General features: G+C 42.5%; 2 protein-coding genes across 3 annotated transcripts; both read right to left on the reverse strand.

Moving 5' to 3' along the window:
- Positions 1–177: 177 nt before the first annotated feature.
- Positions 178–8,397, reverse strand: mrpl9 (mitochondrial ribosomal protein L9). Its single transcript, XM_029663300.2, has 7 exons — positions 8,114–8,397; positions 2,660–2,819; positions 2,432–2,556; positions 2,213–2,266; positions 1,884–1,985; positions 1,148–1,231; positions 178–475 (listed from the first exon to the last, which is right to left on the reverse strand). Exons 1-7 carry the CDS (start codon positions 8,210–8,212, stop codon positions 299–301), a joined length of 801 nt encoding a protein of 266 aa, XP_029519160.1. The 5' UTR covers positions 8,213–8,397; the 3' UTR covers positions 178–298.
- Positions 8,398–15,501: 7,104 nt separating this feature from the next.
- si:dkey-266f7.9 (uncharacterized protein LOC100006223 homolog) lies at positions 15,502–22,443 on the reverse strand. Of its 2 annotated transcripts, none has more exons than XM_029665456.1 (4): positions 22,257–22,443; positions 17,641–17,734; positions 16,810–17,380; positions 15,502–16,736 (listed from the first exon to the last, which is right to left on the reverse strand). In XM_029665456.1, the coding sequence occupies exons 1-4, from the start codon at positions 22,393–22,395 to the stop codon at positions 16,470–16,472; spliced, it is 1,071 nt and encodes a 356-aa protein (XP_029521316.1). In that variant the 5' UTR covers positions 22,396–22,443; the 3' UTR covers positions 15,502–16,469. The 2 variants fall into 2 exon arrangements, with proteins under 2 accessions (XP_029521316.1, XP_064876108.1); XM_065020036.1 differs by lacking the exon at positions 22,257–22,443 and adding an exon at positions 19,019–19,155.
- Between the last annotated feature and the right edge of the window lie 1,622 nt (positions 22,444–24,065).

A 24,065-nucleotide genomic window follows, 5' to 3' on the forward strand; every position in this document is an offset into this window, starting at 1 on the left:
CTCAGCTCTTAACATTAAGGACAAACCGAAATAAAAATCAGTCGATGGTGCTGACACCTGGAAAACCAGACAGAGTTAACAGCTCCATCCCAGGCAGTTGCACTAACTACTCATGCGAAAGTGATGGCATGCATATGAAAATAATGAAATTACAAAATGAGACTAGAATACAATATATAACTTAATCTTGCACTTTCAAAACAGATCCAAAGATGCTTTAATCATGAGTCAAACAGTAAACCGTCCCGTGAGCATCTAGTAATGACAAAGTAGCTTTGGAGTACTTAAAGTTTAGTCCTCAATCGTGGGGTTCTTTGTCTTTTTCCTGAGTCGCTTCTGGAATAGGGGCCTCTTGTACTGCAGCTGCGACAGTCTCCTCCTGCTTTTGCCTTTTCAACAGTTTGCGCCCAGTCGCTGTAGGGTCTTCAAAGGGCACCACCGACATGGGGATGCGCACAGTATCTATCCCATTAACCTGGGGAGACGAGAAAAGGCATATGAACACAGGACACTAACCTTAACCCCCCAGATATCATGAGCCATGACAAAATGTGTAGAATTGTAGGAAATTAGCTATAAAAAGGCAAATGTGTAGATTTAAAACTGCAAATTTCTCTGCACTATGGCAAAAACTAATTGCAGCAAATTAGTTTCCCCAAATAATACAAAATAAAAAAAGCTAAATCTACTAATATATGTGTGAAAATAGTTTTGATATAGGTGTAGTTTTGATGGGACGTTGCTAGATGGGCAGCCAACTGTCGGGTAAAGGAAGGGCGGGAGGGGAATGACATGTCCTAAAACTGCTCAGAACAAACATATCTAAATTCTAACAACGTCAGTGTGTTAAATATACTTTATTCACAAAAGTCAGTGGCGGTTCTAGTGTTAATGGAATGCCTTAAATAATCTCAACCATTTTGGCTCCTCAGTCTCTGGGAGGCAACCATGCTCATCCTGTCTGATACCAGACCAGAGCCATTTGAGCTGCTGCTCTCTTCATTAGTAATGAAAGAGAATAGTTATTTTGGTAGTAAAAAGCCAATGCATTCATTGGTGAAAATTACCAATAAAACCCACAGTTCCATGCATTTAGACCAGACAAAATAAAATGTCAACACAGTGAAATATGAAGTTGTGCCCTTACTGTGACCTCACACCAGTAATCTCCCAGGTCTTTGATGGACTCTTCCGGTAGTCTCAGTGCATGAGGTGGCACAAATATGCCCCGCTGAATAGGAAAAAGATGAGAAGAGAAGACTAAATCAAAAGATTGAAGTGAAAGCAATGACTGCTTCTCAGTCATCATTGGCAACCTTTGTTACAGAACATGGTAGAAAATGCTACCAAACCGACACCACTTAGACATTTAACATTTAAGTCATTTAGCAGACGCTCTTATCCAGAGCGACTTACAAATTGGAGTGAAACATGAGTGAATGTGGACAATTCCACAGTAACAGTGTTGCTGAGACTCCCAATTTTTTTCACTTTAATGTCAACAAAAACCAATCATTGAAAAGTTTAAACATACAACTACGCACAAGGACTACTTTTAACAATCTTACAAAAACACATTTGCAGTTGCAAAGTTTGGTAACAGAATGACGGTTTGTGCCATCATTCTGCTACCCAACTTTGCATCTGCCCTGTTCTTCAAGTAAATATGTTTTTGTCAAATGTTCAGTGAAAATCGTTGAAAGTAGTACTTGTGCATAGAGTTGTATGGTTTGTTGAACATTTTCAACCGTGAAATTGCTCCATTACTGTCTGTTTGATGAAAATGGTGATAATCCAACCCTCGCAGATCTGTGACTGCTTCAAGGAAGGATGAATGTCCTCCATTTTTCATTTTACTGAATAATCTACAAGCCCGGTCTTACCTTCTGGAGAATCTGTCTGCAGACAATCTCTTTGGTGATGTCATACTCAATGGAGGTTCTTTTCTCAACCTTCAACTCCATATGCTTCAGGATCTCCACCGTCTGCAAACAAGACACACAGCTCGGTTGGAGACAACTGACAGACTAATGGGTAGTAGGAGCGATGTTCATTTGCAAATACAGAAGTACAAATAGGATCTATTAAATATTATTCTAGTTGTTTCAGACAAACGGTTGGTGATGAGCAACACAGCCACAGTACACCAACTTAAGCAGGGGTTAGCCTTAGAAATGAGATGAACTAAAGGAAAAAGGAATGCCCTGCTCACCAGCTGTCCTGTGCGGGTTTGGATTCTCTCCTCGGGCCTCCCTTCATGTAAAAGCTGTAGAGGGAAATGATACGTCTGTTTTAGGAGGTGCAATATAAGGACTGCATATAACATAGGATCCAGCTATGTTTCATCAACCCTACAATAAAAATGGCAGACTCACACCCATGAACCTTTTTCTACATCCATACCCCCAATACATCTAAAGAAAACACTCACCCTCAGCTCCTCTGCAAACATCGCTTTGTTTTCTGGTGATGGGTAGACTGCCAGGCCTTGGGCCAGGAGGTTATTGCGTCCAACAGACTTTTTCACAAACACAGTGTCACCTCGCCCACCAAGCTCTGATAATAAAGCCACAAATATATTAGAATGCATGCATGCCCAATACTTCATGCTAAGTAATATCCTTGTCCGGATATTGGAAGAACAAACAGGCATACGTACTAGCCACAGTCTGTGAGAGGATGAGTTCCATCTTCTCCTTAGGAGCATGCTTTGTGTCCTCTACCACTTTGTAGACCCGATGTCGCCGAGGGTATAGTCTTGGTGGGCGGCCCTCTTTGGACAATGGGACCTGCCACCAACGCTCGACCACAACTGTATTCTGTGCAAGAGAGAGAATGGGGTATAGTAGGAGAGCTTTGTTCCCCAGGGGTATATTCATTACAGAAACTGTTTACTGTTTAAGAACCAAATGGAAACAAACAAAAAATGTAACTAAAACGGGGAGGGACATACCTGAATTTGTCCAATACAAACTCTTGTTTAGGAATCATGACATTGTGTACTTTAGGAAAATAGGCATCTTTCTCGACTCAAACCCTGACTTTAAAATATGATCGATGGACAAACAGCTTAGCAGCCACACAACGCAGCATGACAACGTGAACACGATTGATCAAAAGTCTGCTTGGCAGGGTGTTATACGTTCCTCCATTCGTTGCAACCTGGTCTCAGAGCATTTCATACTATTCTGTATGTAAAGCCAGGATAATTAATTCAGTATGTTACATTTTGTATGGTTACAGACAGATGCTTACTTTTAAAAAACAAATGGAGGGTGGTTGGTCGGGTAGATAGGTGGGGGTTTCGAGTTCAAATCTCATGTTCAATTTTAGCATTTTAGCAACTTTTCAACTACTTACAACTTTTTAGTTACTTTGCAATTACTCAGCATGTTAGCTAACCCTTCCTAATCTTAACCTTTTTAGCTAACTCTTCCCCTAACCTAACTCCTAAACTTAAACCCTAGCCTAGCATATGTTAGCTACCTCGCTAGAATTCATAACATATCAAATTGAGCACATTCGTAACCCATTGTACGTTTTGCAAATTTGTAACATATAATCCAAAATTTAATTCCCATATCATACGAAATGGGTAATGGACAGCCACAAATTAATACATACCGTACTAAATGGAGAGAGTCTCAGATTTATGTACAGAATAATACGAAATGCTCTGAGACGAGGTTGCTCATTGTCCAATGGGATTCCAGACTCCTTTCTCTAATATCTCTGTCTAATTCACGGGAGGCTGCTGAGGGGAAGACTGCTCATAATAATGTCTTGAACGGAGCCAATGGAATTCCACAAAACACATGGAAACACTAGCAGTGTTTGAATACTCATACTAACAAATCAAAATAAAATAAAATTTTATTTGTCACATACACATGGTTAGCAGATGTTAATGTGAGTGTAGCGAAATGCTTGTGCTTCTAGTTCCGACCATGCAGTAATATCTAACAAGTAATCTAACCTATCAATTTCACAACAACTACCTTATAATACACACACAAGTGTAAAGGAATGAATAAGAATATGTACATAAATATATGAATGGCAAGATACAGTAGATGGTATAGAGTACAGTATATACATATGAGATGAGTAATGTTGGGTATGTAAACATTATATAAAGTGTCATTGTTTAAAGTGGCTAGTGATACATTTATTACATCACATTTTTCCATTATTAAGGTGGCTAGAGTTGAATCAGTATGTTGGCAGCAGTCACTCAATGTTAGTGATGGCTGTTAAACAGTCTGATGACCTTGAGATAGAAGCTGTTTTTTAGTCTCTCGGTCCCCGCTTTGATGCACCTGTACTGACCTCACCTTCTGGATGATAGCGGGGTGAACAGACAGTGGCTCAGGTGGTTGTTGTCCTTGATGATCTTTTTTGCCTTCCTGTGACATCAGGTGGTGTAGGCGTCCTGAGGGCAGGTAGTTTGCCCCCAGTGATGCTTTGTGCAGACCTTTGTGCAGACCCTGGAGAGCCTTACGGTTATGGGCGGAGCAGTTGCCGTACTAGGTGGTGATACAGCCTGACAGGATGCTCTCGATTGTGCATCTGTAAAAGTTTGTGAGTGTTTTTGATGACAAGCCGAATTTCTTCAGCCTCCTGAGCCTTCTCACCACGCTGTCTGTGTGGTGGACCATTTCAGTTTGTCTGTGATGTGTACGCCGCGGAACTTAAAACGTACACATTTTTTACCCCTTTTTCTCACCAATTTCGTGGTATCCAATTGTTTTTAGTAGCTACTATCTTGTCTCATCGCTACAACTCGCGTACGGGCTCGGTAGAGACGAAGGTTGAAAGCCATGCGTCCTCCGATACACAACCCAACCAAGGCGCACTGCTTCTTAACACAGCGCGCATCCAACCCGGAAGCCAGCCACACCAATGTGTCGGAGGAAACACCGTGCACCTGCGCCCGGCCCGCCACAGGAGTTGTTGGTGCGCGATAAGACAAGGATATCCCTACCGGCCAAGCCCTCCCTAACCCGGACGACGCTAGGCCAATTGTGCGTCGTCCCACAGACCTTCCGGTCGCGGACGGTTACGACAGAGCCTGGGCGCGAACCCAGGGTCTCTGGTGGCACAGCTGGCACTGCAGTACAGCGCCCTTAACCACTGCGCCACCCGGGAGGCTTGTCTGCTAACTTGATGATTGAGTTGGAGGCGTGCATGGCCACGCAGTCGTGGGTGAACAGGGACTACAGGAGGGCTGAGAACGCACCCTTGTGGGGCCCCAGTGTTGAGGATCAGCGGGATGGAGATTTTACCTACCCTCACCACCTGGGGGAGTCCAGGACCCAGTTGCACAGGGCGGGGTCGAGACCCAGGGTCTTGAGCTTAATGACGAGTTTGGAGGGTACTATGGCGTTAAATGCTGAGCTGTAGTCAATGAACAGCATTCTTACATAGGTATTCCTCTTGTCCAGATGGGTTAGGGCAGTGTGATTGCGTCGTCTGTGGATCTATTGGGGCGGTAAGCAAATCGGAGTGGGTCTAGGGTGTCAGGTAGGGTGGAGGTGATATGGTCCTTGACTGGTCTCAAAGCACTTCATGATGACGGAAGTGAGTGCTATGGGCGGTAGTCATTTACCTCAGTTACCTTAGCTTTCTTGGGAACAGGAACAACGGTGCCCCTTGAAGCATGTGGGAACAGCAGACTGGGATAAGGATTGATTGAATATGTCCGGAAACACATCAGCCAGCTGGTCCGTGCATGCTCTAAGGATGCGGCTGGGGATGCCGTCTGGGCCTGCAGCCTTGCGAGGGTTAACACGTTTAAATGTTTTACTCACGTTCACGTTGGCTGCAGTGAAGGAGAGCCCGCAGGTTTTGGTAGCGGGCCATGTTAGTGGCACTGTATTGTCCTCAAAGCGAGCAAAGAAGTTGTTTAGTCTGTCTGGGAGCAAGACATCGTGGTCCGCGACGGGGCTGGTTTTTCTTTTGTAGTCCGAGATTGACTGTAGACCGCCACATTCCTCTCGTGTCTGAGCCGTTGAATTGCAACTCTACTTTGTCTCTATACTGATGCTTAGCTTGTTTGATTGCCTTGCGGAGGGAATAGCTACACTGTTTATATTCGGTCATGTTTCCGGTCACCTTGCTCTGATTAAAAGCAGAGGTTTGCGCTTTCAGTTTTGTGCGAATGCTGCCATCAATCCACGGTTTCTGGTTGGGAATGTTTTAATAGACGCTGTGGGTACAACATCACCGATGCACTTGTTAATAAACTCTCTCACCGAATCAGCGTATTCATCAATGTTGTTGTTCGACGCTATGCGGAACATATCCCAGTCCAGTGATTGAAGCAATCTTGAAGCGTGGAATCCGATTGGTTGGACCAGCATTGAACAGACCTGAGCGCAGGTGCTTCCTGTTTAAGTTTCTGTCTATAGGCTGGGAGCAACAAAATGGAGTCGTAGTCAGTTTTTCCTAAAGGAGAGCGGGAGAGGGCCTTATATGCATCACGGAAGTTAGAATAACAATGATCCAGGGTTGCGCCAGCCCGGGTAGCGCAATCGATATGCTGATAGAATTTTGGGAGCCTTGTTTTCAGATTAGCTTTGTTAAAAGCCCCAGCTACAATGAATGCAGCCTCAGGATATGTGGTTTCCAGTTTACATAGTCAAATCAAATCAAATTTATTTATATAGCCCTTTGTACATCAGCTGATATCTCAAAGTGCTGTACAGAAACCCAGCCTAAAACCCCAAACAATGCAGGTGTAAAAGCAAAATGAAGTTCTTTCAGGGCTGTCGATGTGTCTGCTTGGGGGGGAATATACATGACTGTGATTATGATCGAACAGAATTCTCTTGGTAGAGAATGTGGTCGGCCTTTGATATGTGAGAAATTCTAAATCAGGTGAACAAAAGGACTTGAGTTCCTGTATGTTGTTATGATCACACCACGTCTCGTTAATCATAAGGCATACACCCATGCACCTTCTTCTTACCAGAGAGATGCTTGTTTCTGTCGGCGCGATGCGTGAAGAAACCAAGTGGCTGTATCGACTCCGATAGCGTGTCTCGAGTGAGCCATGTTTCCATGAAACAAAGAACATTACAGTCTCTGATGTCTCTCTGGAAGGCAACCTTTGCTCGGATTTCGTCTACCTTATTGTCAATAGACTGGACATTGTCGAGTAGTATGCTCGGGAGCGGTGCGCGATGTGCCCGTCTACGGAGCCTGACCAGAAGACTTGAAGTAAGACCATACCATTTGTGACAAAAGTGGAGTATGCTTATTGGACATAGTACTGTATGCCAAAAGTTCCCAGATGTCGTACTACATTAACTAAAATACAAAGTATACTGTGGACACTATTTCTGTGCATTTAGGGCTCATAATGCAATTCTTCATAAAATGGGTGTGGCTTCATTTTCAGATTTGAAGTAAATGACAAAAATACAAAAACATTGCTTTAGGTAATTAGCACAAATATTAATTTGTAATTTTTTTCAGCAATGTAATAAAGTAATTACTTTTCAAATAATTACATTAGGTTGGCTGACAATTCATTCAGCCTCACTACTGCAGTTGCTTGTATGTACCGTTGTTAGTTAGCTACTTAACATTAGTTGGCTACTAATACATCAAACTTGCTGGTATATTAACTAAATGCTATCTACACTACCCAATGTTTATTGTCTTGATTTATTCACGTCATTCTTAGCTTAGCTAAGTGGTATAGTCGTTGTGTGTTAATGGACATTTTCAATGAAGTCGTCAGATCTCTAGCTAGTCATTTTTTATTCTAACAAGATGCATAGAAACAGCATCAACTTCCGGTAGACATGCGAAGCGCTAGTACACTCAAATGAAAGGATAACATTAATTTACAGTATACTAAAATTAACTAGTAGTATATGCTCATTATGTAGTATACATTATTGGTATTCTTACACAGCTCATGTGTTTGACACCTTTCCACACATTCTGCTCCAGCCATTACCAAGTGCCCATCCTCCCCAATTGAGGTGCCACCAACCTCCTGTGTTAGCAGCACCCATTTAGCTTGCAACCTTATATATTATTCCTGCCTACGTTAAAAAACAGAAAAATGTTATCATTCACTCAAAAACAAAACTAACTTTACCTTGCATGATGTTTGTGAAAAACACTGAACCGAGGAATGTGTCTTTTTCGTAAACTCCCGGACTAGATCCTGAAGGACATGACGGCTGGTGCTCCACATGGTTGTCAGATTAGCTGCCTATAAAATTCCCGTTTGTATTCAACACTGCACAACTGTTATTTTCAAACTGTACTAAAGCAAGGTGGCGTTAATGTTATGAATCAAACAAGATCTTGAAATTCATACTAATCGGCTAGCTGGTTACACTTGACTAGGCGCTGTTGATGTGCGTCACATGAGCGACTACGAAGGAAAGGACCCCAGATAGGAATCTTAAATGAAGCCTGCAATACTTGTATCTTCCGTCAAAATGTTTAAGGGTAATTTATATTAGGAATGATTTGAATGAAAACGTTGGAATTATTTTATGCAATTTCATAAAGAAACATACCTGTGTGAGAGAGAGAAATATAGGTTGTGTGTATGTGTTTTGGTAAAGGCTATGAATTCACCAGTGATGATTAAGATGAGGGAGTACATTCTTTACATGGCCATTTCTATTACCAGCATATTGGATGACTCATTCATATTCCATTCACCCAGCTAAATGTAACATAGATAGGTTTAGGCTACTACAGGACTCAAGTATTCCCTATACCTATCATGATGTTTTTACAATTTAGCCTATTAATTAGTTTACAACATAGACGCACAGGTCGACAGAAACATTTGAGTAGGTGACAGACTGACACATTCAAATACCACTTTTCACACTCCTGCCTGCATCTAGCTGATCTAGTGTGTAATCATTAGTCCAACAGTTGCAAACAAGAGTATCTATTGGACAAATTCAGGTATGTCAATCAAATCAAATGTGTCACATGCACTGAATACAACAGGTATGCTTACTTACAAGCCCTTAAACAACAATGCAGTTTTAAGAAAATGCCTATTAAAAAAATAAAAGTAACGAATAATTAAAGAGCAGCAATAAAATAACAATAACGTGGCTATATAGAGGGGGTACCAGTACAGAGTCAGTGGGCACCGGTTAGTTGAGGTAATGTGTACATGTAGGTAGAGCTACAATTCAAATAGTCTGGGTAGCCATTTGATAAGATGTTCAGGATTCTTATGGCTCGGGGGTAGAAGCTGTTTAGAAGCCTCTTGGACCTAGACTTGGCGCTCTGGTACCGCTTGCCGAGCGGTAGGGCCTTCCTCTGACACTGCCTGGTACAGAGGTCCTGGATGGCAGGAAGCTTGGCCCCATATTGCATCATCTGTGGATATGTTGGGGTGGTATGCAAATTGGAGTGGGTCTAGGGTTTCTGGGATAATGCTGTTGATGGGAGCCTTGACCAGACTTTCAAAGCGCTTCACGGCTACAGACGTGAGTGCTATGGGTCGGTAGTCATTTAGGCAGGTTACCTAAGTGTTCTTGGGCACAGGGACTATGGTTGTCTGCTTGAAACATGTTGGTATTACAGACTCAGACAGGAAGAGGTTGAAAATGTCAATGAAGACACTTGCCAGTTGGTCAGCGCATGCTTGGAGTACACGTCCTGGTAATCAGTCTGGCCCTGCGGCCTTGTGAATGTTGACCTGTTTAAAGATCCCTGTTTTGTTCTGTTTTCTTCCATTTAAGAAAACATTTTTCAACCGACTATGTGGAATTAAAACACCCCTGATCACATGCAAATACAGTTCACTTTCATAGCAGCCACATAAAAACAGCATGATCATTTGCTCTTTGTAGAGTTCCTACTCGCATCTAGGGTTGGTCCTGGTCAGTCCCTGGATGGGAGACCAGATGTTGCTGGAAGTGGTGTTGGAGGGCCAGTAGGAGGCACTCTTTCCCCTGGTCTAAAAAATATCCCAATTCCCCAGGGCAGTGATTGGGGACACTGCCCTGTGTAGGGTGCTGTCTTTCGGATGGGACGTTAAACGGATGTCCTGACTCTCTGAAGTCACTAAAGATCCCATGGCACTTATTGCAAGAGTAGGGGTGTTAACCCCAGTGTCCTGGCTAAATTCCCAATCTGGACCTCAAACCACCACAGTCAACTAATAATCCCCAGTTTACAATTGGCACATTCACCCCCTCTCCCCTGTAACTATTCCCCAGGTCGTTGCTGTAAATGAGAACATGTTCTCAGTCAACTTACCTGGTAAAATAACGGAAAAATTAAATAAATAAATAAATATACATGCTCTCCTCCTCTCACCTTTTACCTTCGCTTGTGGACTTCAGTGCACAACACATCAGCTGTCTGTGACCAAGCAAGAAAATCTTTCCAAGCCAAACCTTCATATTATAACCGCTACACACAGCCTACATCATTGTCACCATATTAGCTAATGTCATAGCTAGTCAACATAGCTACTAGAACTAACGCGTAAGTAAAACCGCTACAATCATGCAGTACAGGATAAGCAGTTTAGCAGTTGTAGCAATAAATTGATCAAACCAAAAGCTTACCTTGACTTGGAAGAGTTCCAGTGTTGGATAGCTATCGCCAGCTAGCTAACATAGCATCCCTCTCTGTTCGAGCTGGGTGTTTGAGTAGACTAAACTAGCTAGCTGCATTCGCTAGCGAAGTGAGAGAAAAAAAATACAATGAAATATAGCTAGTTCTATCTCTCTCTTGCTTCTCCTTCATTTTTCAAGAAATATATTTGATCAAAACTGTTCAACTATTATCTTTCTCTCTCAGTGAACTACTCACCACAATCTATACACCGCAGTGCTAGCTAGCTGTAGCTTCAGCTTTCAGTACTATACTCATTCTCTTATCCTTTGATTGGATGGACAACATGTCAGTTCATGCTGCAAGAGCTCTGATAGGTTGGAACATGTCCCGCGGAAGTTGTCATAATTACTGTGTAAGGCCGTGAAAGGGGGTGAGAACCATGAGCCTCCTAGGTTTTGTATTGAAGTGAAATTACCCAGAGAATGATGGAAGCTAGCTGTCCTCCGGCTGGCTACACCATGGTGCTACCCTACAGAGTGCTGTTGAAGCTACTGTAGACCCACATAGCAAAACAGTGTATTTTAATCAATTATTTGGTGACGTGAATATATTTAGTATAATTTTATCTAAAAAGGATAACTTTATTAATTTCACTATTTTCAATTTTATGAAATTCACAGAGGAGGATGGTCCTCCCCTTCCTCTTCTGAAAAGCCTCCACTGGAATTCATTGTCTCATGATAATGTCCACCAGGCTGCTGTCTTGCTGCCATCATCAGGGTTATAGTCTACCAAGAAATGTATTCAACTGCAAGCGAATTTGTCCCTCAATAGTTTTATTCATACTTGCCTCTTCACCAGTTCTGACAACAATTATTGTTTTACATTGCAATGCCTCTTTTAATAACTTCCAGAGAATACTCAAAGCTCCCAAATGAAATCCACTGAGTCCTCAAACCCACATAGGCCCATTTTAGCTGTTAGAGCCATAGGTCTACCAATGGATCCCAAAATAAGCCTTCCATCTGGCCCCTTGGACCAAAGCAGCTGCAGTGTGATACATAAAAAGCTTGTGGCGAACACTGCCATGTTTAGGTTTGCCCAACCTAGGTCGAGGCACAGCCACGGTCTCAATGGGGATAGCTGAGCTGACTACACTGACTGTGCTAGTGGCAGACTCAACTAAGCTGGCAGGCTGGCTAACAGCCTGCTGCCTGGCCTGCATCCTATTTCATTGTAGAGCTAGGGGAGTTAGAGCCCTGTCTATGTTCGTAGATAAGATGAGAGCACCCCTCCAGCTAGGATGGAGTCCGTCACTCCTCAACAGGCCAAGCTTAGTCCTGTTTGTGGGTGAGTCCCAGAAAAATCTACAAATTATATATTTTGGGAGGAGCAGAAAACAGTTTTCAACCAGCGATTGAGTTGTGAGACTGTTATAGAGCTCATCACTCCCCCTAACTGGGAGGGGGCCAGAGACAATTACTCGATGCCGACACATCTTTCCATCTGATTTACACGCTTAAGCTATATTGCGCTTGGTGACCTCTGACTGTTTCATCCTAACATCGTTGGTGCCGACGTGGATAACAATATCCCTATAAAGTATCAGGATTTAACACAGTGCACCTCTTCAGGGTCACATGAGACATTGTCTCTTCATCATGTCAATATTCTTCCTCCTGTTCTTGTCCTGGATTGCACAGGGTCTGCCATTGTCCAGATTGGCCTCTGTCTTGGGGATCCCCATGGTGGCGGATTGGTTGAGTGGCGGCTGCCATGGCTGTTGAGCAGGGGGATACCACAGCCCTTGTCCTCCGGGTGGACCTCCTCCTCGAGGTGCCCCCCTCGGGGCTCCTCTGCCTCTTGGTCCGCCCCTGCCTCTCCCCTCAGCTGCTGGGCTTGTTTGCATTGTGCAGCGAAATGGCCTGTCTTGCCACAGGTGAAGCAACTTCCAAGTTTGGGTTTTCCTCCACTTGCACCACCTCCCACTCCAGCAGGCACCTGCCCTTGGTAGAATGTCAAATGGGCAGCTTGCAATGTCTGAGTCTTCACTTTTTCTTGTTGTCGCTCAGCATGTTTGCAATGTTGTACCACAGTGGCCAGGGGTTCAGTTTCCAAACTGATACAGGTGGTTCTCACCACTTTCTCCAGGTCTGGTGTCAGGCCTCTCACGAGGGCATCCTTCAACAGATCTCCATATGCCAGTTCATTAGGTCTGATGCCGCTGTGCAGCCTGAAACAAGTTTCCAGTCTCCTCCGATACGCTACCAAGTGCTCATCCTTCGCCATGGTGCATTCTCTGATGTCGTCCAGTCAGTTTTGGTGGGATACAGTGCCCCTATTCTTCCCAACACGGCCACCAGTTGGTCCTGATAATGGCCATTCTCAGCCCAGAGCTGGTTGTAATCAAAGTCCCCTTCTTAGTTCCCTCATAATCTGTTCATCTCTCCCTAACCTCATCCAACAGTGTCACACTCAGTGTCCCTGTCAAAGAAAAACCTCCTTCAATATGCCACAATTTCACATGCTACAAAATATCCCCTCCCCACTTATCTACCACAACTTCAAGGGCAGACGTTGGGGGATCTGGAATGCTGTGTCCTCTGCTCACGTGTGCTTCCATGGTTCCTGCTCTTTCACTCATACACACAGAAAACACAAAAACTAGACACACAGGGTACGAGACAGAACCCCCCAGAACCCCCCCCCCCCCTCCCGATAACTGTGGTACAGATTATATTATGTCTATCCAAATGTGCAAAACCACCTACAGAGTACCCATGTCTTGCATAACATGATCCTCAAAAATCCAATCTTACTTCGTTCATTTTAACCTCCACCTCCGGTGAAGTGCCAGGAATAACAAACAACTCACAATAATATCTAACAATAGTAGTAGTAACCCATCAAAACATTACACGTTATAATTTTAAATTCACCAAGCCAGATGACCTCGCAAGGCGTCACCTGCACTGTAGTTCCTCATTCAATACATTATGGGGTGGCAGGGTAGCCTAGTGGTTAGAGCGTTGGACTCGTAACCGGAAGGTTGCAAGTTCAAACCCCGTTCTGCCCCTGAACAGGCTGTCATTGAAAATAAGAATTTGTTCTTAACTGACTTGCCTGGTTAAATAAATGTCAAATAAAAAATCTCACCAGTCCTACTGTGATCAAACCAGTACCACGGATCTGGACTTTTGGTAGACCGCAACTGGCTAATTAACAATCATGTCCAAGGATACCTCACTTAAGAACACTCTTATCAACTCAACTCAGTCCTGCTAGTTACCCCAGCCTTGGCCCTCTTAAGGAAGACCTTGCTCTGAGTGTACCCTCAACAGGGGCTTTTGTTATTTTTCCCCTTAATCTACACTGAATGAAGAGGAGTTAACAGTTGGCATCAATAAGGGATAATATCTTTAACCTGGATTCACCTGGTCAGTCTATCATGGAAAGTCTGTCTATGTCATGTTATGTTCACTCAGTATATCATATACAGGACATTAGGAAACTATTCAGACCCCTTGACTTTTTCCACATTTTGTTACGTTACAGCCTTTTTCTAAAATTGATTAAATTGTTTTTTCCCTCATCAATCTACACACAATACCCCATAAAGACAAAGCCAAAACAGGTTTTTAGACATTTTTGGACATTTATTACAAATAAAAAAATGTAATATCACATTTACATAAGTATTCAGACCCTTTACTCAGTACTTTGTTGAAGCACCTTTGGTCCGGGCTCTGGCTGGCCACTTAAGGACATTCAGAGACTTGTCCTGAAGCCAATTCTGCATTGTCTTGGCTGTGTGCTTATGGTCATTGTCCTGTTGGAAGGTGAACCTTTGCCCCAGTCTGAGGTCCTGAGCACTCTGGAGCAGGTTTTCATCAAGGATCGCTCTGTACTTTGCTCTGTTCATCTTTGCTTCAATCCTGACTAGTTTCCCAGTCCCTGCCGCTGAAAAACATCCCCACAGCATGATGCTGCCACCACCATGCTTCACCGTAGGGATGGTGCCAGGTTCTCCAGATGTGATGCTTGGCATTCAGGCCAAAGAGTTCAATCTTGGTTTCATCAGACCAGAGAATCTTGTTTCTCATGGTCTGAGAGTCTTTAGGTGCCTTTTGGCAAACTCCAAGCGGGCTGTCATGTGCCTTTAACTGAGGAGTGGCTTCCGTCTGGCCACTCTACCATAAAGACCTGATTGATGGAGTGCTGCAGAGATGGTTGCCCTTCTGGAAGGTTCTCGCATCTCCACAGAGGGACTCTAGAGCTCTGTCAGAGTGACCATCGGATTCTTGTTCACCTCCCTGACCAAGGCCCTTCTCCCCCAATTGCTTAGTTTGGCCAGGGGCCAGCTCAAGGAAGAGTCTTGGTGGTTCCAAACTTATTCCATTTAAGAATGGTTCAGGCCACTGTATTCTTGGAGACCTTCAATGCTGCAGACATTTTTGGTACCCTTCCCAGATCTTTACCTCGACACAATCCTGTCTTGGAGCTCTACGGATAATTCCTTCAACCTTGTAAATAAGGTATTTCTGTTTTTTATATTTAATAAATGAGCACAAATTTCTAGAAACCTGTTTTAGCTCTGTCATTATGGGGTATTGTGTTTAGATAGCATTTTTAAAAAATGTAATCCATTTTAGAATAAGGCTGTAACGTAACAAAATGTGGAAATGTCAAGGGACCTGAATACTTTCTGAAGGCACTGTATATATATTGTGCATAGTAATGTTGTTGGTCAAACTAGGCTTGTTATTTATTTACTGATTCATAACGATAAAAGCAAAGGTTTCACTGTTGGAAAATTACTAGCATCGCACCTGCTTGAACACAGTTCAATTATTTCCACAGCTGTTTTCTTTCAAAATCTCCATTCAGTCAATTCCCATTTGATTATTATTCACAAACAAAGCATACATTTGATGCGGATTAAAGCTATTTATTTTATATGGACAATTTTGAATAGCCTGTTCAATCATACAGCCATTGTGTCATTGTTGTGACTGAAACACTGCTGGGTTTGAAAGGGGTTCATATCTTAATGACATCACTGTCCAACAGATATTAAATACCACATGTAAGGATGAAATCAATAACATGTCAGAGATTACTCGAAGATGTCCTAACGATTTTCCGTTTTGAGTTCATGTTTTGGGGGTGTGGCATTCTTCCCAAATGTGTCAGTTTTCTTTGAACATTAACACTTAAAGTAAATGTTCACTCCAAAATTAAAGTTTTTCAGACATTTTCAGATCTACTGTTGTGTAGGTCCAGCTATATTTATCAATCCCAATATGAATGAGAAAGATGGGCACCATAGGCATACTAGGGCTGTAGCTGGATTGGGACATAGATTCATCTCGACATTAGACAACTTTTGAAGTCCAAACATATCTGGAAAACTTTGATTTTGGAGTGAACTAGCCCTTTCAAATAGTGATAGTCAATTCCTATAGTTCTTTTCTTGATGAGGTGCTACACAAATTAGAATTGCGACTCGTCCTTGATCACCTGGCCAGCGGTCAAAATGAGCTATCGGACATCTTAACAATGTTATTTTCTGGTTGTATCTGGTTTTCTGGTTGTGGGGACCAGATGATAACCAATTTATGATGTCTTACTTCCTTTTACAGTTAGTACACAACCTGACCATGACGTCAGAAAATATATCAGTCTGACATCATTGCAACCAGTTTTGCCCGCTTGTTGGAAAGTCAAGAGCGATGACGAACCTCACCAATAAACAACTGCTTACTTAAGTAGCAAGGTATAGTGAAAATAAGCATACAATGAGCAAAATGGACTCCCAATCATCATGTAGTGTCCCAACAATTTTAATTTGAGAGTATCTATGTTGATTGTATGGTAGCAGGCTTAGTAGATGAGGGACCTCTCTCTCAGTTGAAGTTGATGATCATTTGAAGGAGGGGAGAGGCGGGGAAATCCATGGTGATGATTCCGAAGCGCCTGTTCTGTCCTATCAGTGCCATCAGGTAGTCGTATAGGCGGGCATTGATTCGCTGGGCGATGGCGTTGGGGTAGGCAAAGATGCCCGCTCCGCTGCCATAGGTGAGGAAGATATAGGCCTTGTTGCCAACAGGTGCAGCCTCCAGGTGTTCGTGCACACTTTGCCATTTCTCAGCCACATGCAGGAGGGTGGGGACCTGAGGAGACAACAAGCATATGAGACCCAACAAAAATGTTTAGCCACAATTTAATTTTCAAAATGAAAATGACCTTCCAGTCGTCTGCAATGTCCAGGGAGCCGTAGCGCATGCCGAGGTCAGGTCCGCCAAAGTCCTGGAGGACAATGAGCTTCCCTCTGGCCTGTCCCACAGTTGGCATGAGCCGACTGTGCCACAGCAGGTCCCAATCGGCGTAAAGGTGAATGTAGCCGACCACCGCCCCGTAGATGTCAAAGGTCTCACTGAACTCCTCCTTGAGCCGCATCAGCACCATCTCGCTGGGGTACTCACGTAGGAAGTCAGCCACGCCCTCCAGCACGTCACCGAAGTGCGCCCGCTGGTAGGACACGCCGTGGTGGATGGTGAGGTTGCCACGCACATGGCGCACACGAACGTCCAGGAAGCGCACACCGGCACGCAACTGTGACGCCAGGCTCCAGGACTGGCACTCTGCCAAGGCTCCGCCGTAGATGGCCATGGTGTTGTGGGTGCCAGGCATGGTGACCTCGGACAGCGGGCGGCTGTCCGGGAGGTCCGCCATCCAGGAGGGGTTGAGGAACTCGGGGGCCGCAGTGTCGTCATAGTCAGGCCTCTGGATGGCGCTGTTGCTCAAACCAACAGCCCTGGTGGGTAATTAGATCAAAGGTCAATACTTAATCCCAAAGCTAGCTAATTATATTACTCATAACTGACTCTCACACCACTCTTACACTATCTCCTTTGCTTCATAACTACATAAATCTTAGATTGGCCTCTTCTATATTGTTCTGTCCTCTCCAGTCATTCAGATTAGTGCGAATGAAGGAAAGAAGACTGAGTCTCCTTAAACTATTCAAGAATATTGAGACACAACCCCGGACTACATTTGAAATAAGATACTCACCCCAGTAGGGTCATCAGCTCAATAAGCATCTTCCCCATCCTGGGGACTCCTTTGGTGCTTGCCATGTCTGATTCTTCAGTTATATTAATGGGGACTAAGTTTGGGGGCAAGGAAAGGAAGCACAGATGAATCTCTGGGAAATTGTTTGATGCTTCAGTTTTAGAATAGCAGCGATACAGGAATTGTTTTGTCATTTTTGGTTTTGGGGGTTACAGGTACAATATCCATTTCCATTATAATCAGTTAATATAAAATGTACCCGTGGGCTGCCACACAAAAGAAAAATGCAAGCAAGAAATACATAGAGTTTTAAGTAATAATAAATTCAGTATAAACAGGAAAAGATAATTGACATCATTATTTTACAGAATTAGGTATATTTGTCCAGGCCTCAATTATTCCTTGACTAGCAGCACCATTCATTTTCGCTGTCGATAATTCTAATGTTATCAGTTCTAATAGTAACGGTATCCACTGGTGAACTGGGAGAGAGTGAGGTGATTGCCATCTAAGAGCCAACATATCTTTTTGCGCTCTCATTATTATGTAACATAATAGATGCAAAGCATTGAATATTTACGATGATGCATTTCAAAATACATTTTGTAACTTTAATTTTGTAACTTTGCCCCAGAAGCAACTAACTGCAGGGCACTCCCACATCATATGAAGGAATGTGCCTACCTGATTCAGGGGACAGAGTGAACAGTTGGGGACAATTTAACCGTAAAACATTTCCTTGGTGTTAGAGATAAATACAGATACCAAGGTCATATTTTTTCATATTAGGGTTGTTCAGATTCAATTATATCTGTCGACCATACTTTTTTAATGGCTAGTTCAGAATATGAGCTTTCCCAAAGTTGTTTATAGAGATCAGTCCTTTCGGGAGCCCAGATCATTCATTTATAAATACCATCATTGGATGGTTCGGTAGTTGGGTTTCCCCAAGAGACTCCATAGGCCAGCATAGCTGATCTAAATTGTAAATATTGAAAAAAGGAGTTGCCTGGTATTCTGTATGGATCCTTCAAATCTGTGAATCTTCTCAAACCATTACTGTCCATGATATTGGCAAGGGAACAGATTCCACATTTGGACCATTGGGGGGGGGGGGGATGCAAAAGGCTGCCCTCCAGATCACAAGTCATTATTGAAATATTGGAGTATGGGTATGCCATTTTGATTCCCAGTTCCTTTGTTTTCAATTTTGCGCCAGATAGAGATTGTGTGAGCAATAATAGGACCAAAGCGTAGTATAATGTCACGGCGGTATAAAGGATCAGGAGACATGCGTAGGAATGGCACGGGGACGAAGACCAAACAAACACGTATACAAAACATAGGGTTGAGACCCAAACAAAAGAGTGAGGAGTACCTCGAATAAACACACAATCGCACAATGATTATCACACGGGACGAGACCCGTAATCATCTGCACATTACACGTGGCACGAAAGACAAAACAACACAGCACGAACCAACGGACATTGGAACAATAATCGAAAGGACAATGGTGAACAAAGGGCACACTTATACAATTACTAATCAAATGGGAATAGGGACCAGGTGTGCGTAATGACAGTTCCGGAATGATCCGTGACATTGACATTGTTCAAGGGATATATGAGGGAAGACCATCTCTTCCAGGGCAATAGGAGACACCATATGTCTCTCTATACTCAGCCAGGGAGCGGTAGAATCATGTCTAAACCAATTTAGGATGGGAAGAAGCTCTAGTAGCTGGAAATACAATTTAAATGTATAAATACAATTTAAAGTTTGGTACGTCTTTCCCTTGTAAGTTTGTTAATTTTAGCCAGGAATGCTTACCTTTCCATATACATTTAGATACCACACTATGTAGTTTGTCCCAATAGCCAGAAGGGGGAGCAATGGGAAGCATTGAACTACAGAAATTCAGCCGTGGCAGTAGACTCATTTGACAATAGATATTCTGCTGGTTAAAGCAACTGGGAAGTTATTCCATCTACTGAGGAATGGATTGAATTGATTTAAGCATTCTGTTAAATTTAAAACAATGCCATTATTTATTAAATAAAATTGTATCAATAGCATGTCAACTATTAAGGGGTTTATGAATGCTTATTCGTGAAAGTTATTAGAAAATGTTAACAAAACCTATTGTCGGAAATCAACACAAGCAACTTATTGTCAGCCTGTTGCTCTTTTGTTTTTCGTAAGAGGCGCAAATGCCAACAGATACATGTTTTTCTGCTTTTTTGGGGAGGAGGTCAGGTGGTTATCTCAATTGGAACTTACAGTGCCTTCAGAAAGTATTCATACCCCTTTACGTATTCCACTTTTTGTTGTGTTACAGCCTGAATTCAAAATTGATTAAATAGTTTTTTTCTCTCACCCACATACTATACCCCATAATGACCAAGTGAAAACATGTTTTTAGACATTTTTGCAAATCTATTGTAAATGGAATACATAAATATCTCATTTACATAAGTATTCACATCCCTGTGTCAATACTTTGTAGAAGTACCTTTAGTGATTACAGTTGTGAGTCTTTTTGGGTCTCTAAAGAGGTCTCTAAGAGGTTTGCACACTTGGATTGTACAATATTTGCACATTATTCTTTTTTAAATTCTTCAAGCTTTGTCAAGTTGATTGTTGATCATTGCTAGACAGCCATTTTCAAGTCTTTCCATAGATTTTCAAGACAATTTAAGTCAAAACTGTAACTCGGCCACTCATGAACATTCAATGTCGTCTTGGTAAGCAACATCAAATCAAATTTTATTGGTCACTTACACATATTTAGCAGATGTTATTGCGGGTGTAGCTAAATGCTTGTGTTCTTAGCTCCAACAATGCAGTAGTATCTAACAATTTGGTACATCAGTGTAGATTTGGCCTTGTGTTTTAGGTTATTGTCCTTCTGAAAGGTTGGAAAGCAGACTGTACTAGGTTTTCCTCTTGGATTTTGCTTGTGCTACTACAGACTACAAAGGGAAGCACAGCCGAGAGCTGCCCAGTGACACGAGCCTACCTACATGTATTCCGTTTGGTTTTATCCCCCCAAACAACTAGTCCATGCTGATGATAAGCATACCCATAACATGATGCAGCCACCACAACACTTTAAAATATGATAAGTGGCACTCAGTGATGTGTTGTGTTGGATCTGCCCCAAACATAACGTTTTGTATTCAGGACAAAAAAGTGAATTTCTTAGCAATTGTTTTTCCAGTATTACTTAACAGGATGCATGTTTTGAAATTGTTGTTATTCTTTACAGGCTTCCTTTGTTTCACTCTGCCATTTAGGTTAGTATTGTGGAGTAACTATGTTGTTGATCCATCCCCGGTTTTCTCAAACTGTTTTAAAATGACAATTGGCCTCATGATGAAATCCCATGAAATCTCTCCAGAAACTGAGTTAAGAAGAATGCCTGAATCTTTGCAGTGACTGGGTGTATTGGTACACCATCCAAAGCCTAATGAATTGCTTCACCATGCTCAAACGGATATTCAATATGTGCTTATTTTTTATTTTGTTCACCCATCTACCAATTGGTGCCCTTCTTTGCAAGCGATTTAAAAACCTTCCTGGTCTTTGTGGTTGGATCTGAACATGAAATTCACTACTCAATTGAGGAACCTTGCATATAATTGCATGTGTGGAGTACAGAGATGGGGTAGTCATTCAAAAATCATGTTAACCACTATTATTGAACACGGAATGAGTCCATGCAACTTATTATGCAATTTGGTAAGCACATTTTTACACCTGAACTTATTTAAGCTTGACATAACAAACGGGTTGAATACGTACTGACTCAAGACATTTCAGCGTAAAAAAAATTATTATAATCATTTTAAATATGTTCTACAAACAAAATTTCACTTTGAAATGATATGGTATAGGGTTTAGATCAGTAACACAACATCTAAATGTAATCCATTTTAAATTCAGGCTGTAACACCAAAAAATGTGGGAAAATGAAAGGGGTGTGAATACTTTCTGAAGGCACTGCATACCGTATGCACTTGTTGACACAGGTGAAACCTAAAGTAGTTTTCCCACTACAAAAAGTAAAGGTTCTGTAAAAGGTAAAGATCACACTATTGATTATCTAACTCTTGTCAAACTTAAGTTGCATAAATAGAAACATAACAACTTTATTTCTTATGCTGACTGTGCAAGTTTAAATTATTTGTCACTTGTTACCTATTTCAATACCTGTGCTTATAGATTTGTTTTAACTTACAGTAGTTTATTTTCAGTTATTACTTGCTTTGTCAGAGTTGACCGCAGAGTAATTTCCTAGATGATCCCTAAATTAATATATCCTCCTTTTCAAAAACATGGTTAACCTCAAAACCAGACTTAAAGATAATATAAACCTAGGATGCAATTGCATGTGGCTCAAAAACAGCACAGATGTACAGTAGGCGTAATAAAAGCAAGCAAACCCATGAAAAAGTTGGCAGCGATATGGGCAAAATGCAGGCAATGAATGAATTTGATGTGAACCCAGTTCACCCCACAAGGAATTTCTATGGCAGGCTAAACCTTTCTAAGCCCAGATCCAAACATGAGTTCCTCCATTCTAGCCACCACAGTATCAATGCCCTTGTTACCTGAACCCAAAAGGTGTGAGTCTTCGGCCTGACAACCCTGCAGCCAAAGGAGGACAGCGATCAAGAGAGAGACAGAGAGGGACTGAGTGAACGAGTGAGGGGGCATGTTGATGGGGGATGTTGATGTAGCAGATCCCATGGAAAGCTATGTGGGTTCAACATCAGTGTGTGAGAGGGGGGCGCTCGCTCGCTTGACCGATCACGCCACTGTTGTTTCAGACCGACTGTTCGGCGTGCTCACACACACACACACACACACACACACACACACACACACACACACACACACACACACACACACACACACACACACACACACGTAATTCATAACCACCCAGGCAACTGCGTAACCATAAAACGTCACATTGTCGTATGTTTGCTGTGCTTGTGTGATATTAACTGTGCCTTAGTGCCAAATAGAAATATATTAAGTGAATATTAACTTTTTGGTAACACTTTACTTGATGCATAGCGTCACAACACGTTATGACACGGTCATAACATGTCATAGCAGCTGTCATAACCTGTCACAATATGGTCATAACACTGTCATGACCCATATATGTTGTGACATATATTGTGTTATTTTATGATTGGTTATGACACCTACAAAAGAGTGTCAAACCCACATTTTTGAAAAGTGTTTTTTCCCTACCAAGAAGTTTTCTTTTGTTTAAAAGTTGGTTTCTTAAGTACTTTGTTGTTGTTAAAATTAATTCTCCACAGTTATGTTTGTTTCATCATTAAATGCACTTTATGACACTGTCAAGAAACATTATGACCATCATAATCATATAAGCCAGATAGACCTACCTATCACGTACATGCCCTTATGTCAGTCATCAGTCAAAAAGAGGGTGTCTTGTCCTGCTCCTGAAATCTGTTCCTGCATTCATCCCAGTCACCAGAAACAGAGCATTGGGGTATGTGCATGTCTCACTTCAATGTGTGCGCAATTACAATAATAATTCAATATGGTTAATCTCACAAAATGTTATATAACAAACATACTGTTCAGAAAATCAAATCAAATTTTATTTGTCACATGCGCCGAATACAGCAGGTGTAGACCTTACAGTGAAATGCTTACTTACAAGCCCTTTACCAACAATGCAGTTTTAAGAAAAATACCTGAAAAACTAAGAAACACCGGGGACCGGTAAGTTGAGGTAATATATACATGTGGGTAGTGTTATTTAACTGACTTATGCATAGATAATAACAGAGAGTAGCAGCAGCGTAAAAGAGGGGGCAATGCAAGTAGTCTGGGTAGCCATTTGATTAGATGTTCAGTAGTCTTATGGCTTGGGGGAAGAAGCTGTTTAGAAGCCTCTTGGAACTAGACTTCGGTACCGCTTGCCGTGCGGAAGCAGAGAGAACAGTCTATGACTAGAGTGGCTGGAGTCTTTGACAATTGTTAGGGCCTTCATCTGACACCGCCTGGTATAGAGGTCCTGGATGGCAGGAAGCTTGGTCCCAGTGATGTACTGGGCTGTACACACTACCCTCTGTAGTGTCTTGCGGTCGTAGGCCGAGTACGAGGCAGTGATGCAACCAGTCAGGATGCTCTCGATGGTGCAACTGTAGAACCTTTTGAGGATCTGAGGACCCATGCCAAATCTTTTCAGTCTCCTGAGGGGGAATAGGTTTTGTCGTGCCCTCTTCGTGACTGTCATGGTGTGCTTGGACCATGTTAGTTTGTGGACACCAAGGAACTTGAAGCTCTCAACCTGCTCCACTGCAGCCCCATCGATGAGAATGGGGGTGTGCTCGGTCCTCCTTTTCCTGTAGTCCACAATCATCTCCTTA

Source organism: Oncorhynchus nerka, linkage group LG7, assembly GCF_034236695.1.
Source record: "Oncorhynchus nerka isolate Pitt River linkage group LG7, Oner_Uvic_2.0, whole genome shotgun sequence".
NCBI lineage: Eukaryota > Metazoa > Chordata > Actinopteri > Salmoniformes > Salmonidae > Oncorhynchus > Oncorhynchus nerka.

What these genes read in the sequence shown, in the direction of transcription:
- mrpl9 (XM_029663300.2), bottom strand. Translation starts at nt 8,212, where the DNA reads ATGTGGAGCACCAGCCGTCATGTCCTTCAGGATCTAGTCCGGGAGTTT. An exon ending in CCTCTCACAGACTGTGGCTA is followed by an intron (nt 2,557 to 2,659) that starts GTACGTATGCCT and finishes CTTTATTATCAG; the next exon opens with AGCTTGGTGGGCGAGGTGAC. An exon ending in AAACCCGCACAGGACAGCTG is followed by an intron (nt 1,986 to 2,212) that starts GTGAGCAGGGCA and finishes TCTTGTTTGCAG; the next exon opens with ACGGTGGAGATCCTGAAGCA.
- si:dkey-266f7.9 (XM_029665456.1), bottom strand. Translation starts at nt 22,395, where the DNA reads ATGGGATCTGCTACATCAACATCCCCCATCAACATGCCCCCTCACTCG. An exon ending in CTCACACCTTTTGGGTTCAG is followed by an intron (nt 17,735 to 22,256) that starts GTAACAAGGGCA and finishes CCCCAAACTTAG; the next exon opens with TCCCCATTAATATAACTGAA. An exon ending in GAGCTGATGACCCTACTGGG is followed by an intron (nt 17,381 to 17,640) that starts GTGAGTATCTTA and finishes ATTACCCACCAG; the next exon opens with GGCTGTTGGTTTGAGCAACA.